This window comes from Brassica rapa, chromosome A06, assembly GCF_000309985.2.
Source record: "Brassica rapa cultivar Chiifu-401-42 chromosome A06, CAAS_Brap_v3.01, whole genome shotgun sequence".
Classification (NCBI taxonomy): domain Eukaryota; kingdom Viridiplantae; phylum Streptophyta; class Magnoliopsida; order Brassicales; family Brassicaceae; genus Brassica; species Brassica rapa.
Window position 1 is genome coordinate 23129878 of NC_024800.2, and position 15545 is coordinate 23145422.

The 15545-nt window shown below is 36.4% G+C and overlaps 5 protein-coding genes across 8 annotated transcripts; 1 reads left to right on the plus strand and 4 right to left on the minus strand.

The window, feature by feature from the left end:
• Positions 1 to 356: 356 nt before the first annotated feature.
• Positions 357 to 2677, minus strand: LOC103874527 (serine--tRNA ligase, cytoplasmic). 3 transcript variants are annotated; one of them, XM_009152953.3, is made up of 8 exons: positions 2306 to 2677; positions 2157 to 2227; positions 1869 to 2030; positions 1477 to 1785; positions 1303 to 1406; positions 1041 to 1197; positions 769 to 951; positions 357 to 685 (listed from the first exon to the last, which is right to left on the minus strand). In XM_009152953.3, exons 1-8 carry the CDS (start codon positions 2436 to 2438, stop codon positions 491 to 493), a joined length of 1314 nt encoding a protein of 437 aa, XP_009151201.1. In that variant the 5' UTR covers positions 2439 to 2677; the 3' UTR covers positions 357 to 490. The 3 variants fall into 3 exon arrangements, with proteins under 3 accessions (XP_009151201.1, XP_018508084.1, XP_018508083.1); XM_018652568.2 differs by having other exon boundaries at positions 357 to 673; positions 1041 to 1224; XM_018652567.2 differs by having other exon boundaries at positions 1041 to 1224.
• A 6103-nt stretch (positions 2678 to 8780) lies between these two features.
• On the plus strand, positions 8781 to 9890 carry LOC103874529. The gene has a single exon (XM_009152955.3). It carries the CDS (start codon positions 9040 to 9042, stop codon positions 9688 to 9690), a length of 651 nt encoding a protein of 216 aa, XP_009151203.1. The 5' UTR covers positions 8781 to 9039; the 3' UTR covers positions 9691 to 9890.
• A 13-nt stretch (positions 9891 to 9903) lies between these two features.
• On the minus strand, positions 9904 to 11294 carry LOC103874528 (F-box/LRR-repeat/kelch-repeat protein At1g09650-like). Its single transcript, XM_009152954.2, has one exon. It carries the CDS (start codon positions 11079 to 11081, stop codon positions 9963 to 9965), a length of 1119 nt encoding a protein of 372 aa, XP_009151202.1. The 5' UTR covers positions 11082 to 11294; the 3' UTR covers positions 9904 to 9962.
• Positions 11295 to 11519: 225 nt separating this feature from the next.
• LOC103874532 (signal peptidase complex subunit 3B) lies at positions 11520 to 15475 on the minus strand. Of its 2 annotated transcripts, XM_018652578.2 has the most exons (7): positions 15229 to 15475; positions 15002 to 15049; positions 14584 to 14646; positions 14392 to 14445; positions 14193 to 14279; positions 13978 to 14113; positions 11520 to 11661 (listed from the first exon to the last, which is right to left on the minus strand). In XM_018652578.2, exons 1-6 carry the CDS (start codon positions 15352 to 15354, stop codon positions 13988 to 13990), a joined length of 504 nt encoding a protein of 167 aa, XP_018508094.1. In that variant the 5' UTR covers positions 15355 to 15475; the 3' UTR covers positions 11520 to 11661; positions 13978 to 13987. The 2 variants fall into 2 exon arrangements, with proteins under 2 accessions (XP_018508094.1, XP_009151205.1); XM_009152957.3 differs by lacking the exon at positions 11520 to 11661 and having other exon boundaries at positions 13773 to 14113.
• LOC103874531 (F-box/LRR-repeat/kelch-repeat protein At1g09650) lies at positions 12497 to 13769 on the minus strand. Its single transcript, XM_009152956.3, has one exon. The coding sequence runs from the start codon at positions 13704 to 13706 to the stop codon at positions 12594 to 12596; it is 1113 nt and encodes a 370-aa protein (XP_009151204.1). The 5' UTR covers positions 13707 to 13769; the 3' UTR covers positions 12497 to 12593.
• Positions 15476 to 15545: the final 70 nt, after the last annotated feature.

Genomic DNA, 15545 nt, shown 5'->3' on the forward strand with positions numbered 1-15545 from the left:
AGTAATAATTATCAACTATTATGGTTATTTCGTCTTTATACTACCCTCTGAACATGCATCGATGAAAGGAAGTTAATCTAGTAATTACATAATAAATAAGAGTTAATCTGAGTAATTTTCTCTAAAAATAATGATCTATGTGTAGGATCATGTGACTGATTATAAAAAGAAATGTTATTATTCAAAGCTTGAATCACCTCATGTCTGACTTTGATCTAAGCTTGAATCACCTCTTCATGTCTGTTCTTCAATTTCTGATCCATGTCCTGACTTCTGCAATGTTCGTGATGCTAGACACTAATCTCAGAGTGTTCTAAGGTACAATTTTAAAATATGAATCCATAGATCATGAAAGGATAAGAGTCTTGTCCAATTTTGTAAAACCAGTAGACTGAATCAGTGTTGCATTATTCTTTCATTTGCTATCATCATTTCTAAACAAAGAGAGAACAATGAAATTTTTATGAAAATCACAATAATAAATAATATATCAATCGGCTTTAGTTTTTTTTGCCTTGAAGGGCAAAAACTGTCGTCCGCCCATAAACTGCTGCAAAACCTCAGGGATGTCCACACGATCTTCACACTGGTAGTTCTCGAGAATGCAGCAAAGGGTCCTCTCAGTCGCAGTAAGAGTCGAATTCAGCATATGCACATACTGCTGCTTCGTGTGCTGCTCATTGCTCTGCATAAAAAAAATATTAGACAAAACATCATATATATATATTTTGCTTTATGAAACGAAAAAAGGGCAGCGAGAGCTTTTACCTCCTTTTTCTGATCGTATCTGATATCAAGCCTTCGAGCTTGGTAGTCTGTACAGTTGGAACATGACACAAGCTCTCTGTAAGTCTCTGACGAAGGAAACCAAGCTTCCAAGTCATACTTCTTTGCAGCTGCATCGTTCAATGCTCCAGAGACAATCGACACGACTCGGTATGGAATTTTTAGCTGCAGAGGAATACAAAATAGCTAATTAGAAGGAAAAAAAAAACAAATAGATTTTTTTGTTAACTTTGAATATATCGAAAATTAATTACCTTTTGGTAAAATTTTTTAGAGTTCTCCATCATCTCCTCCATCATTTTCCACGAAGCATTGTCGTTAGGGCTAGTGATGCAAAACTGTTCAATTTTCTCAAACTGGTGAACACGGAAAATGCCACTTGTATCTCTTCCATGGGAACCAGCTTCTTTTCTAAAGCAAGTCGAGTAACCAGCATATCTGGACCAAACAAGTACCATGTCATGAGAGTTTTTCATACACAAAGAAACAATAACCTAAACGCTGTGTATTATATACTTTATGGGAAGGTCCTTGGGATCGATCCATTCATCCATATGGTATGCACAAAGAGGTTGCTCAGCAGTTGCAATAAGGTATTTATCATCTCCACCACCAGTCACCTTGAACAAAAGATTTTTTCCTCAGAAAATAAAATCTCAACAACAGAACTAAACAAAAGTTTTTACAGACCTTGTATAGTTGTTCATCATGCTGAGCCAACTGTGCACACTTGGCCATGACTTCCTTCCTCATGAAAAAAGGAGGTTGCAATAATGTGAACTCTCTTTTCTTCAAGAAGTCTAGCCCAAACCTGATCAGAGCCTGGTTAAGTAGCACACCATCTCCTTTAAGGAAAAAGCCTCTTCCTCCAGCAATCTCAGCACCTCTCTTGGTATCTACAATGTCTAGAAGCTCAACGAGATCCACATGGTTCTTCAGCTTCTGACCAGGCGGAGCAACACGCTTCTCACCCCAAAAATCAATCACAGGGTTATCTTTCTGCAGATTGAAAAAAAAAACTTGTATATTAAATCACTATCCTTTCCAGTCACAACTTAGGGAAAGAGAGAAAAGGAACAAACCTCATCTTCATAAACTGGAACAGAGTGGTCGATGAGATTGCCAACCTCCTTCAGTTTGTCTTTCAAAACATCACATGCTTCACCAACTTCCTTCTCCTTCGTAGTAGAATCTTCTTTGTTCTTCCCTGTTTGCTGAATCAGCTCCGTCGCATCAGCACCAGACTATTCCAAAAAGAAACAAGAATAAAAATCTCATTACAAAATCGGATAAAATATTATCAAATAAGAAGGCTCCTATAACTTATTAGATCCTAAGTACAACAAGAAGAAGGTTCCAAAGGAACTAACAATTTTGAGCTTGGCGATTTGCTTGTTCAGCTTGTTGAGCTCCTTGCGCAAATTATCTACTTCAAATTGACCTGAAACACACACACACAGAAGAAATCAATCAAAGCTCACAAAAGAAACGATTTCGATTCGAGTGATGGGATACATACGCTGACGCCATTCTTTGTCGAGCTCGATAATCTCGTCGACGAGATCAACACTGGCGAATCTCTTCCGTTGAGAATCTCGGATGATCTCCGGATCGTTCCCCTTCTCTTCTCGAAACAGATTGATATCCAACATTATTCTGCTTCTGTGCCTTTTTATTTGTGTGTTGTGACTTGTGAGAACCTGATGATTCTATTTATAAGAGTATTAGCGTGGTCCCTAAGTTAGGTTTAGCTTGATCACTAAGTTTGTTTAGATTGATTTAATTTTTTTAAAATAAATTTAAAATGTGTAATAAAATTTATAATCTAAAATAGCATATAATTAATTATATTTGTTTTACTAGATTTTTATTTATTAGTATTTTTTAATTTTTTTTATGTATTTTCTATGTATGTGGCTTGCATGCTCATGCGCAGATCTTAAAGACAGTTCTTAGCTCGGCGTTGCTACTAATTGTTAAGCTAGATGGGCTTACAACCTAAAACCAATTGGTGCTAAGTGGAGTGACCCATCCATCTTATATATTGCTAATGATCCCTTCCAACATCCGATGTGGGACATTTTGTGTCTAATACGCCCCCTCGAGATGATGGTTCTTTGAGGGTCAATTTCGGAATGCTCGGGCAAGGATCGATGGGCCAACTTTGGGCCAGAGCGATGTGGATCGGGTTAGACTGCGTGGATCGGACTCTGATACCATATTGATAATATGATGAGAGTAGATGATTGGAAGAATTGTATATTGACTCTCATAGGAATAATAGTTAGAACTACATACATATATATACTAGTGATATTTCCTAATCTATGTAGATACAAATATATGTAATATCTTATATAATAAATATACAATATTTACTAATAATGTCTATGATATTCTATATCCTTCTATATGCCCCCTCAATCTCAAGGTGGTAATGGAGCTGTAGTGGAATGACAAGTTTGAGATTGACGTGTGGTAATTTGATTTGAGTACTTGGATCTGTGGCGGAAGATAGCGGAGATCTAATGATCTGTTTTTGTTAACGCAGCGGATCCAGTAACTATAGTATCGGAGACGGAGGAATGTTGCAGTCATGTTTGACGGAGAGACCGGAGGACATAAGATTTGTGTGTTTTGACATCGTAAGTCTCGTCTTGTTGACATCGTGAGATGGTTGGAGAGGAAGCACCTTGGCTTGGAAACAGAAAATAGAAGCTCGGGGCTTATAGATTCATAGATTCAGAGGCTCGTTTGATGAGCTTGGATGATGGTAGGAAGCTTTGGCATGGTAACAAAACTTTTTTTTTTCTTTAATACTAAGAAATATAGAACAAATTTTTATTTTTATTTTTTCAAAAAGAAGAAATCGATTCAGAGGTCTTTGGAGACATGAATAATAAGAAGCTCCATGGCTTTAAGAAAAACAAAACAAGAAGCATTAAGCTTTGATTTTGGAAGTGAAGCCACAATATAATGGCTTAAGAATTATAAAGATAAAAATGAGGCATGAATATAAAGAAGCACTAGGCTTGGATTTAGAGGTCTATGGTAGACTTGAATAACAAAAAGCTCAATGGCTTAGATTCAGAGGTTCACATGAACATGAATGGTGGAAGCATATAGCTTAACAGAAAATATAATAAAAGCTCAATGGCTTGAAATCAAAAAAATAAAGAAGCTCTGTAGCTTAAAGAAAATAAAAAAAAAACAGGAACGGAGCAGATCGTTAGATCATTATAGCTCTGATACCATGTTAAGATAGATAGACTTCCAACCTAAAACCAATTGGTGCTAAGTGGAGTGGCACATCCATCTTATATATTGCTAAGGATTCCTTCCAATATCTGATGTAGGACATTTATCCCTAATACTAATGACCAAAGAGAAAATCACTGCAACCACATGGTTTATCATTCTAACAATAAGAAAAACTTTGTTTGTCATGAAAGGTAGGTAGAAAAGTCCATAAAGATTGCTTTTCCGCAAGTGTCCCAGGACCAATTAGCAAGAGCGCAAAAAGTTTGGTTTGGCAAGTCTGTTATGGAAAGAAATTGGAGCAGGCAAGTATTGTAGACTTTTCTCATTTCAAAAACAATTGATTTTTTTTCTAAGCAAGGAACTGATTTTAGGGTTGCATAAGGCTTCATGTTGTTGCCAGATTGAGTTTCTGGGAGTAAGAGAAATTTCTGGTTATGGTGTAGTTATGTTTGTTTTCTTCAGTTGTAATAAAACAGTGATCTCCTTGTTACTGTGTAGGCAGGGGCGGATCTAGACTAGTATTTAGTTGGGGGCACATTATTAAAAGTAACAAAGACATATAAAAAACACATTCAGATGGGGGTATTTTCTCAGTTTTCTTCAGTAAACTAAGAACATTTAAATAAATTAGGTGAAGTTGCTTAAGAAAAAACAAAAGTTAGTAGGGGGCACGTGACCCCGTACCGTCCTACATAGATCCTCCCCTGTGTGTAGGATCAATGGATCATGTGACTCTGATTAAAAAAGAAAACATGTCTAATGAGACTACAATCGCAGGGTCATTTTGTGGGAAACTGTAAACGTAAAGCGCCAAATACAAACGAATTTTTTTTTTCAGCGTGTGAAGGTTTGAAATAATCACTATTCAAAGCTAGATCACTTTTGCAATGTCCATGACTGAATCTGTGTTGCATGATTCTTTCTTTTGTTATCATCAGCATGAACAGTATGAATATACATCTCAAACATTTACAGATCGTATATTATTATTCTAATATACATACCTTTTGTGAGTTTTATAACTGTGCTGGACATACATTGGTAACATCTATGAATAACAGTCTTTATTCGACGTGCTTAGATTTTGATACCCCTTCATTGATGTAAACTTTAGCACGATTGTATTTAATTAACTGATATCAATCATTCGCTAAGCAAAACAATCGAGCAAGTGACCTATTTCTATACCAAAGGTATCATATAGCAGGTTGCTCAAAAAAAAAAAGGTATCATATAGCAACAAATCTTTCGACGTCGTCCTAATTCCACATATTAAAAGTAATGAAACCTATTTTTTTCCTGGCCAAAAAGATAAACATATATCTCCATAATGCATTAACTAAAGCCTACACAATCCGATTTAGATTGATTGAATGCTCACGAATTTGAAATATAGCCAAGGCCTAACCTAATTAAACTGACACAATCCAAATTTTTAACTTTACCAAAGTTTGATTCGAAACTTGGATCGAGTTTATATGTGACTCAGTTGGGTCGGGTTTAAAATTCGGTCCCAAAACATATTGATTTGGTATCGGTTTAGTTCAAAAACATTAAAACCACATCGTCTATGTGGATACGGTTTCGATGTTTTGAATTAGAGAGAAACTTGTTTTAATACTTCTAATATGTGAAATTGGGCCGTAGTTAAAAGATTGCGTGTAGAAATTGGTCGTTTATCCAATAATAAAAAAATGTTCAAGTAGCACAAAAAAAAATATCACATAATAATATGTGCAACCCTACTTTGTGAGTGTTTAAGGCTTTACCCAACCTCATCGGTTTGATGAGGCAATACTACTCATTCCTATCTTGGATTCGATCAAGAAATCGAAATCTTCAAAGTTCTATGCATGGGTTTACATCCAACAACCATTGATTTTTGAGTTTTATCGCTTCTTGACAAAAGCAGCTTTTGGCAATAAGTGGATTGCAACAATCATCCTCTTATTAATTGTTTAGATAATCATGCGGACCACCACATAGTATTTATGAACGGTAAAATGTACTTAAAAGAGTCGCTCTATGTCAATTACTATGGTGTTTGTCAACAACACGTCTAGAAGAAATAAGTATTAATTAAACAATCAATCCTCTTCATGTATATGTTGAAGCCGTCTTGAAATACTAAAAAGATAATGATTAAGACTTATGAACAAAAGGTTAAATCATAATCTTTAAGGATTTTTATTAGTATAATATTGAACTCTTGATTTGTAACTCACTTTATTGTTGAATTTGAAATAAAGAAACTTTTCTCTCTACTTTCTTGTTCATGACTTGAGCATTTTAAACTAACAAGGTGTCTACATTCTATCTATATCAGCTACTACATCATATGATACATTTTTTTTTTTGCAATATGGGAAAAAACAAAAGTCTTGCTCTTTCCATTATATAAAAGTTCCATAAAAGAACGAACTTTGCAACATGGGAGAAAACCAAAAGTCTAGATACAAGATATTAAAACTAGACAGATTCATCAAAGTGGAAGAAGACAAGTTATTACAACTTAAACCTAGACAGATTCATCAAAGTGGAAGATAAAGATATATTAAAACTGAAACCCTATTATACTAAGCTCGGATCGCAGATCCTTATCATACTCTCTGCAACATGATTAACATTCTTCTCAGTCACAAGCTCAGACAAGAAAGCCACAGCTACCGACCACAAACCGAAACGGTGGATGATGTTGAAGGCGACGTTGAAACCAAAGTTGAGTCTTGGAATTAAAGATTTATACTGACACACACCAATGCAGTTGCAGCTGCCACAACCACCGCCGGCGCCGCCACCACCACCGCCGCCGACGACTGCACCACCGGCGCCGCCACCGGTTCCCTGAGGAGAGCTGTTACATTTAAGGGGATGTTATTGATACATTCAAAAAAAGAAGAAGGGGATCCTATTGAATTAATGAATTCAATGGAATTTAATAGAATTCAAATTTAAAGTGAAATCTACTGATGTTGAATTGTGTATTTGATAGGTGGAATATGAAATCAATTAAAATCAGCTTGTCAATTTCTTTTTGATTTTGTTGGAATTCAATTTCAATGGAATTTGATGTACTTTTATCTGAAAATCAGAGTAAACAAAATCTTGTTTATTCTTTGGATTTTGGATCTCTTCAAATACACTTTCTCCTTTTAAAGTTTTCATACAATGGCAAGAAATATATGGTTGATTGAAGTGGAAATCTCTTAACCTTTTAAAAAAGGAAATATATTCTTGGTGTTTGTGTTTGATCTTCGTATTTCAATAAATTTATGGGTTTGATCGAGGTTGCTATTGTATTCCGATCTCAAACAAACAATTATGGATAAGTAACTGCTTAACAAAATAAATTAAAAATATCTTTTATATAAAAATCGGTGGTTCTTGTAAACAAAAAATTTCATTGCAGTTATAAAATGAATTATAACCAATTTCACATGCATTAATCATTAAACTCCATTGAAATACACTTAAACTCTAATTACAATACTTATATAAAATTATATACTCAATAACACTCAAACTCTAATTAATACTGTACTTAATACTAATTCCAATACAACTCTAATTAGAATACTTAATTCTAATTTTATTACAGTGCTTAATTCTAATTCCATTACAATACTTGGTCAATACGAGTATATATGCCTAATTATCATCTAAAATATTTGTAAAGTCAAAATATTAAAGATAGCTATACTTTTAATTAATAAAATAATATTAAAATTTAATTAATATTCATATTATTTGATTACATGATGAATCAAATATAAATATATTGATATTTTTACGATTGCAAAAATTATAAGTTATTCCACAATCTTGGTTTTTAATGTTTCATCACAGTAGTTCTCCAATCGAAAATGGGTTAGATAAACGATATATCATATGTTAATTCTCATATGATTTAGTTCATCTATTAAACAACTATTATAAATCATTTACATAAATTATATAAAAATAGATATTTCAACTAAACAAAAAGTTGTTAATTTAACATTCAGTTGTCAAAATCTAGTTTCACATGGTAATACAATGTTTTTATATTGATGATCAAAAGCATATTCAGCTTTGTTACCACCAATTGACACAGTGAAGCACTGAAAACCGTTGGACTCTGGAATATTTTGCTCTTGGACCAAAGTAGCAATTGATTTAAGTGTCTCCCCGGAACATGAATATGCGTAGAAGATGACAAAGTGTTTGAATCACAATGAATTGCTTCTTTGAGTTTGGCTAAGGACCAGGAAAATTCCAAGGAAAGGTCATTGAGCTGAAGTGTAAGCCTATCATCGTTCTCAGCTTTAAGAAAAAAAGAAAAGTAAATGCTTTTAGAGTTGTTTTCTATTTTTTTTTTTTTTTTTGATCGAAAACCATACTTGATTAGCTAAAGAAGAGTTGTTTTCTATATTGGGAACAACCATCAATATTACTTCTGCCACATTTGGTCTGAATCCAATTGGTACTAATGTCAAGTCACTTGCCTATAGATATGCCTAAAGAAACACAACGTCCAAAAGATGCTAAACTCAAATCTAGCAAGCACCGAGACTAAATTAACTTTAATCCCCTCGAGACTACTTTTACTTGGAACATAAACATCCAAAGTCTAAAGTGATATCAAATTTGTACAAATGTGAGGTGAAGAATGGCCTGCAGATCCCAAGGGCGCTTAGTAAACGAGAAAAAACTTAGATCTTCTGTCATTCAATCTTCAAATATCATTCACTGTGACTTCAATCAAGCAATCACAGTTATGGCGATCTTAAGGAGCATTAACAACCAGGAAAAGAAACACAACCGAGAATTTTCAGTTTTAGTTCGAATTTTTATGTCTTGATTTTTAGTATCCGGTTTGGTTTTGTTATTACAAACGTGTGTAAAAAAGAACAGCTTCGAAGAAACCTGAAAGACACACACACACAATTGACAATCTCAATACTCATTGAACAACGGCTATTTCTAATAGACCGAGAAACATAGATAGAGCTGATGACTCTTCATCATCTATCCTCGCATCTCAATGGATTACATTTGATTTATCCACAAAGTCCGAGACTTTCATCAATATCTCCACTCTCTGTGTCGCTCCCTTCGATTCCTCATCGAACCCAGTTCCAAAGTTTGGTTCTTTGTGCAAGGAGGAGGAAGAAAAGAGGCGGGCACGGGAGAATTGCGAGGCTTATGTTCAAGTCTCTGTCTTTACTGTCTACTAATCTCCAGATTCTACCGCAGCCGTTGGATCTTGTCATTGCTGATTTAGGCGGAGGAGGAGGAGGAGGTGGTGGGAGAGGGCTTTGGAGAGGATGGGGGAGATTCGATGGGTGGAGAAGGAAACGGAACAGAGTACCAATTTTGATTCTCGTTTGTCTAGTTATGTGGATTTATGGTTACTGCAAAGTCTCTGGGAAGGTGATAAAGAGCGATGAGATTCTCAAGGTTTTAGGAGTTTGCGTGCTTGGTATCAGTTTGGTGAAAGAGCTCAAGAGAGAAGCTAGATCTTTGCTCTTTGTGTTCCTCTGTTTGGTTGCTTCACTGGTTTTTGGATTCAAGAAAGAGAGTTTAGTGAAGTTAGCTTCTCAAGTCAGGTCTTGTTCTTCTTCTCTTCTTCTTAGTAAGAGGAGATCTCGTAGAAGAGTTTAAGCTAAAGGTCTAATTTTTTACTGCATTTAGATTTGATGAATGCTTTCAGTTATTATGTTACCATTGAACGAGAGGAGAAGAATGAGAAAGCGCACTTCAAAACAATGGTTGAGCACTTGAGCTAAAGTGTTCACCCAGTACTTGTTCCATAGTGATAGTGACTATGAAGAGATGATTTGAAAAATGTTTTTTATATCCAATGAATACTATGAAACAAGTAGCACAATAACCATAACTTGCAAGCAAAGATTGATATTAACAATTGACAATAGTCAAATAGAGATTAAACTTGGAAAATAACAAACAGGATATCCAATGGATTTATCAGAAAATGCAGCATCATATGATTTGGTTTCAGGGTCGTGTAACACCAGCGTATGATTGTGAGCAGGATCATAGAACAACAACTTCTTCTTCTTCTTCTTCTCCACAAAAATTGCTAGTGGTGAGAGAGCGTACCATGTTGGGAAACCAAAGGAACGCCAAGTTGGAACAATACATATGGACCAGAGCTTGTCCCATGTCTTGTTCAATGAATTGAACGACCATATAACTTGGTCAGACAGGTTCAACTGGGAAGCGCACAAGCGGTTATTGAGGTTGCACAAAAGAATCTGCCAATGACTTGCAGTGTATGCAAAGGGAGCTTTAGAGATGACATTAAAAGTTTCACTGTGAAGATCGAAAGATAACACCTCGGTTTCTTCACACTCTGTGAACCAATGAAGCGACCCATCTACAAACACAGGAGTGGGGAAGCCTCCAAGAATCCGACAAGGAGCAGAGGGTGTCACATACCTCCAAGAGTTGGTGCTAAAATCGAAAACTTCGCACGTAGTAGTAGCGTTTTCAAGACCTATATCTATAGAGTTATAGAGCCAAACAGGCTTGCGCGTCCCTGTGAACTCGTCTTTACCGAACCCAGGCTTGAAGTTTAAGTGTCCAAGCTCGATGTAACCGTCCTTTAAGATCATGCGTTCTTGTAATCTCGAGAGAGGAAGAGGCCTATACCATCCAGTTATGGGGTTGACTACAAAACCAGGTTTGTGAGAATCGTACAGACAAACAAGGCCGTCAACACTACTCTGACAAACTAAGTACGTTTTGTTTCCCCAAGGCATCTTAACCGACGATGATGGTAATGAACCAAACACAAGTGTTCTTAGAGAGGTTGAAGACACCATGAGAACATCTGGATCTCCACACTGCTGACTATGCTTCGACTGTCTTTCTTGGAAAAACCTGGATTCGATAGTTGATTTCCATTGCTTTGACACAGCCTTGAAACTCAGCAGAGACCTCACGTGAAGTCTCTCCATGATTCGCTCTATTACATGGTGGTGGGGCACTGATACGGATTCCATCCTCCTAAGTTTTGTCTTCCTAGCCATTGTTGAATGATGAAGTGATACAACATAGCTCTCTCTCTCTTATATACACAGGAAAGGCTCACATAGGGCCGGCTCAACGGTCTCAATGAGTCCTCGACAAAAAAAAAAAAAAATTCTAAACTATTATTTTTCTTTAAAAAATCTGATAGATATATGTTTTTTTTTCAAAATACCAGAAGTATTTTTAAAAATAAATCTTTGGAAATAAAAAATACTTTCATATGAAAAAGAATTTGGATCCCTTTTCTTATTTCTAATATAAAAATAATCGGACCTTTATCTATTAAGAAATAGGGAAACAACGAATTGGACCCAGGACGGTCGCACCGTTCGCCCTTCTATCTAAGCCGGCCCTGGGCTCACGTGAGAAGGAAAATCTCAACCCACTGATTTTTCTATCTTGTTATTTATTTATTTTTAGTAAAACAAAATCACATGTAGCCAACCTGATAATTATCTTATTATTATCTTTAATAAAAAAAATAAATTCTAAATTAACATGTTCTCAGTATACAGATCAGACATTGGAGTCTCAAACCTGAAACATAGCTCTCTTTCTTTCCTAGATGATGATGCATGAGGCGGCTCTTCATAACCAGACATTACTATTTTGTCAGCAAACATCTTGCCGGTCTAGGGCATGACATGCCAGTGGAGTGTCAAGTTGAAGTCTTTCCCTCAGAGCTTGTTTCCGTAGAAAGAACCACAATCAGATATGCTTTTGATAAAGGGGAACGATGAGTGTTTTAAGAGAAAGTGTTCAAAGTACCTGGTCAATGAAACGGTACTTATTCGAGATTTCTATCCAGAACTTGGCATGCTCTTTCTCGGGTATTATGGCATCCCATAGAGAAACGTGTGAAAAAATGTCAAATGTTCATCGTATATAAATAAGAGGGTCCTGATCTACATCACAGGCATGGAGAAGGCAGCAACGCTAAAACCACATAACTCTGAACTTGTTCTTATCCACAACGAAAGAAGTAGGCTATAAATCGTTACTTGATTCAGGGAATTCTTCGAGGTTTTATACCCTGCTGCTACAAAAGCGAATACATACAAATATTTTCGTTTTTGTTGGCTTTATTGTGATCCAACCATACAGAAAGATGTATCCAACAATAGCAGTTTGGTGAAAGAGTTGAAGAGAGAGGCTACATCTTTGGTCATTGGGTTTCTCTGTTTGGTTGCTTCACTGGTCTTTGGATTCAAGAAAGAGAGTTTCGTTAAGTTAGCTTCTCAAGTCAGGTCTTGTTCTTCTTCGGTTCTTCTTACTAAGAGGAGATCTCGTAGAAGAGTTTAAACAAGCGTTTGTTTCTAATTCATTCTTTCTCGAGATTCTCTTGTTTTCATGATGAATGCTTTCAGTTATGCTACCATTGAACTAAACGAGAGAAAAGAATGAGAAAGCACACTTCAAAACAATGGTTGACCTGAAGTTGTTTCAAAACAAATATGAAACAAGTAACACAATAACCATAACTTGGACAAACAAGCAAAGATTGACAATAATCAAATAGAGATTAAACTTGGAAAATAACAAACAGGATAACCAATGGATTCATCAGAAAGAGCAACATCATATGATTTGGTTTCAGGATCATGTATCACCAGCGTATGATTGTAACCACGATCATAAAACAACAACTTCTTCTTCTCCTTCTCCACAAAAATTGCTAGTGGCGAGAGAGCGCTTACTGTTGGGAAACCAAAGGAAAGCCAAGTTCGATTAATATCTATGGACCAAAGCTTGTCCCATGTCTTGTTGAATGAATTGAACGACCATATAACTTGGTCAGACAGATTCATCTTGGATACGCACAAGCGGTTGTTGAGGTTGCACAAAAGAACATCCCAATGACTTGCATTGAAGGGAGCTTTAGAGGTGATTTTAAAAGTTTCAGTGTGAAGGTCGAAAGATAACACCTTGGTTTCTTCGCACTCTGTGAACCAATGAAGCGACCCATCTACAAACACAGGAGTAGGGAAGCCTCCAAGAATCCGACAAGGAGCAGAGGGTGTCACATACCTCCAAGAGTTGGTGCTAAAGTCGAAAACTTCACACGTCGTAGCATTCTCTAAGCCTATTTCGAAAGAGTTATAGAGCCAAACAGGCTTGTGCGTCCCTGTGAACTCGTCTTTACCGAACCCAGGTTCGAAGTTTGCGTGTCCGAGCTCGAAGTAACGGTATCCTACGTCGATTATGAGTTGTTGTAGTCTCGAGAGAGGAAGAGGCCGATACCATCCAGTTGTGGGGTTGACCACAAAACCAGGTTGGTGAGAATCGTACAGACAAACAAGGCCGTCAACGCTGCTCTGACAAACTAAGTACGTTTCGTTTCCCCAAGGGATCTTGCCCGATGATGATGTTGATGATAGTGAGCCAAACACAAGTGTTCTTAGAGAAGTTGAAGACACCATGAGAACATCTTGATCTCCAAACTGTTGACGATTCTTAAACTGTCTTTCTTGGAAGAACCGGGATTCGATCGTTGATTTCCATTGCTTTGACACAGCCTTAAAACTCAGCAGAGACTTCACAGGAAGTCTCTCCATGATTATCTCAACCACATGGTGGGGCAACGATACAGATTCTATCCTCCTAAGCTTTGTCTTCCTAGCCATTGATGATGAAGAGATACGTAGGCTCTCTTTCTATCTTTTATATACACAGTAAAAGCTCACACGAAAAAGGAAAATATCATAACAGTTTCCTTTTCTATCTTGTTATTTATTTATTTTTAGTAAAACAAAACCACATCTACCCAACATGATAATTATCTTTAATAAAAAATAAATTCTAAATTAACATGTTTTCAGTATACAGATCAGACATTGGAGTCTCAAACCTGAAACATAGCTATCTTTCTTTCCTAGATGATGATGCATGAGGCGGCTCTTCATAATCATCTGTATGCATCGGGTAAACGATAACCAGACATGACTATTTTGTCAGCAAACATCTTGCCAGTCTTGGGCATGACATGCCAGTGCAGTGTCAAGTTGAAATCTTTCCCTCGGAGGTTGTATCCCTAGAAAGATCCACAATCAGATACGCTCTTGATAAAGGGGAACGATGAGTGTTTTTGAGAGAAAGTGCTTTCAAAGTACCTGATCAATGAAACGGTACTTATTTGAGATTTGTATCCAGAACTTGGCATGCTCCTTCTCTGGTATTATGGCATCCCATAGAGAAACCTGTGAAAAATGTTCATGGTATATCAACAATAGGGTCCTCACACTAAAGCCACATAACTCTGAACTCGTTCTTATCAAGCTATAAAGCGTTTGAAGCAGAGTAGATTTATACCTGGTTTAGGGAATTCTTGGAGGTTTTATACTCTGCTGCTACAAAAGCGAACACCTGCAAATATTGTCGTTTGTGTTGGTTTTATTATGTTCATCCGACCATACAGAAAGAAGCATCCAACAATACAGTACGAGATTGTGAAGATGTCAGATTAGCATTGGTGTATTTTTTTGCAGATGCTACTATCTATACCTGCTTAGTGTTCCAAGTGAAGAGTGACTGCAAGTCCGCTGTTATGTTCAGTGTCAAGCTGACCTGAAAACACACATAAAGTGCTGAATATATGCAACCGGTAACGAAGACAAAACTAATGGTGTGTGCAATGCATAAGCTGGAAAATAAGAGAGCATCATCTACTGATAAACTAATATCACATTCCTGGTGTATATTCAACAACTTGGAAAATTTGAGTTCAGTATGACTTTCAAGAGTACTAGACTATTGTAAAATCATTAAATTTCTACTAAAGTGTTCACAGAAACTGGCATCTGAATCCCAAGGGACATCGAATTTAATATCACACAATGAATACTAAGCTTAATATGGATCTTACTCAACTCAACAACCATCAAAAGCCAAACTTTCATCTGATGAAACCATGAGAGCTTACCTCATCATTTCCATGGGGTTGCTTCTGAAACCAATTGATGTTCAATATCTACACACCACACCACACCAAAGCACAATCATTATTAAAAAAGGCTCAGACTTTTCCACCAGAATCAAAACAAAACTAAGGATCTAAACAAGTTTAACCCTCTCACGAACTAAAGCATGCATCTTTAGATCCAGGATTACACCTAAGGGATCTCTGCAGATACAAAAACCAACGCAAACCTGGATCTGAGCAGAGGGAGTTTGGTTACTGAAGTTATCAGAGAAGGACGCAATCGCGCACATGAAGGCCAGTATCGTTACAGCGAACGTGAGCAGAGCATTCCCTCTGTACCCAAAAGAATGCATCCTCTCTTTATAATCACTCGTCTAGTGTTCTTTTTTTTCGTTCTCCGGATCCACTCGCAGGAAGAAGAAGAAGAAGAACGTTTCTTTTTTCGCCATTTTTTATATAACTTTACTAATTAAAATTTAAATAATAATCTGATTTGTTTCCTTTACTGATTTTTTTGTCAGCAATTCCTTTACTGATTATATTG

Bases quoted from the DNA above. Each gene is read 5' to 3' on its own strand.
- LOC103874527 (XM_018652567.2), bottom strand. From the start codon at position 2,438: ATGTTGGATATCAATCTGTTTCGAGAAGAGAAGGGGAACGATCCGGAG. The intron at 2,031-2,156 runs GTTAGTTCCTTT...TTTTTGGAATAG, and splicing joins AAATCGCCAAGCTCAAAATT to TCTGGTGCTGATGCGACGGA. The intron at 1,225-1,302 runs GTATATAATACA...TGTTTGGTCCAG, and splicing joins CCCAAGGACCTTCCCATAAA to ATATGCTGGTTACTCGACTT.
- LOC103874529 (XM_009152955.3), top strand. From the start codon at position 9,040: ATGACTCTTCATCATCTATCCTCGCATCTCAATGGATTACATTTGATT.
- LOC103874528 (XM_009152954.2), bottom strand. From the start codon at position 11,081: ATGGCTAGGAAGACAAAACTTAGGAGGATGGAATCCGTATCAGTGCCC.
- LOC103874531 (XM_009152956.3), bottom strand. From the start codon at position 13,706: ATGGCTAGGAAGACAAAGCTTAGGAGGATAGAATCTGTATCGTTGCCC.
- LOC103874532 (XM_018652578.2), bottom strand. From the start codon at position 15,354: ATGCATTCTTTTGGGTACAGAGGGAATGCTCTGCTCACGTTCGCTGTA. The intron at 14,280-14,391 runs GTATAAATCTAC...CATTTTTCACAG, and splicing joins CCAAGAATTCCCTAAACCAG to GTTTCTCTATGGGATGCCAT. The intron at 14,114-14,192 runs GTACTTTGAAAG...GGATCTTTCTAG, and splicing joins AGTACCGTTTCATTGATCAG to GGATACAACCTCCGAGGGAA.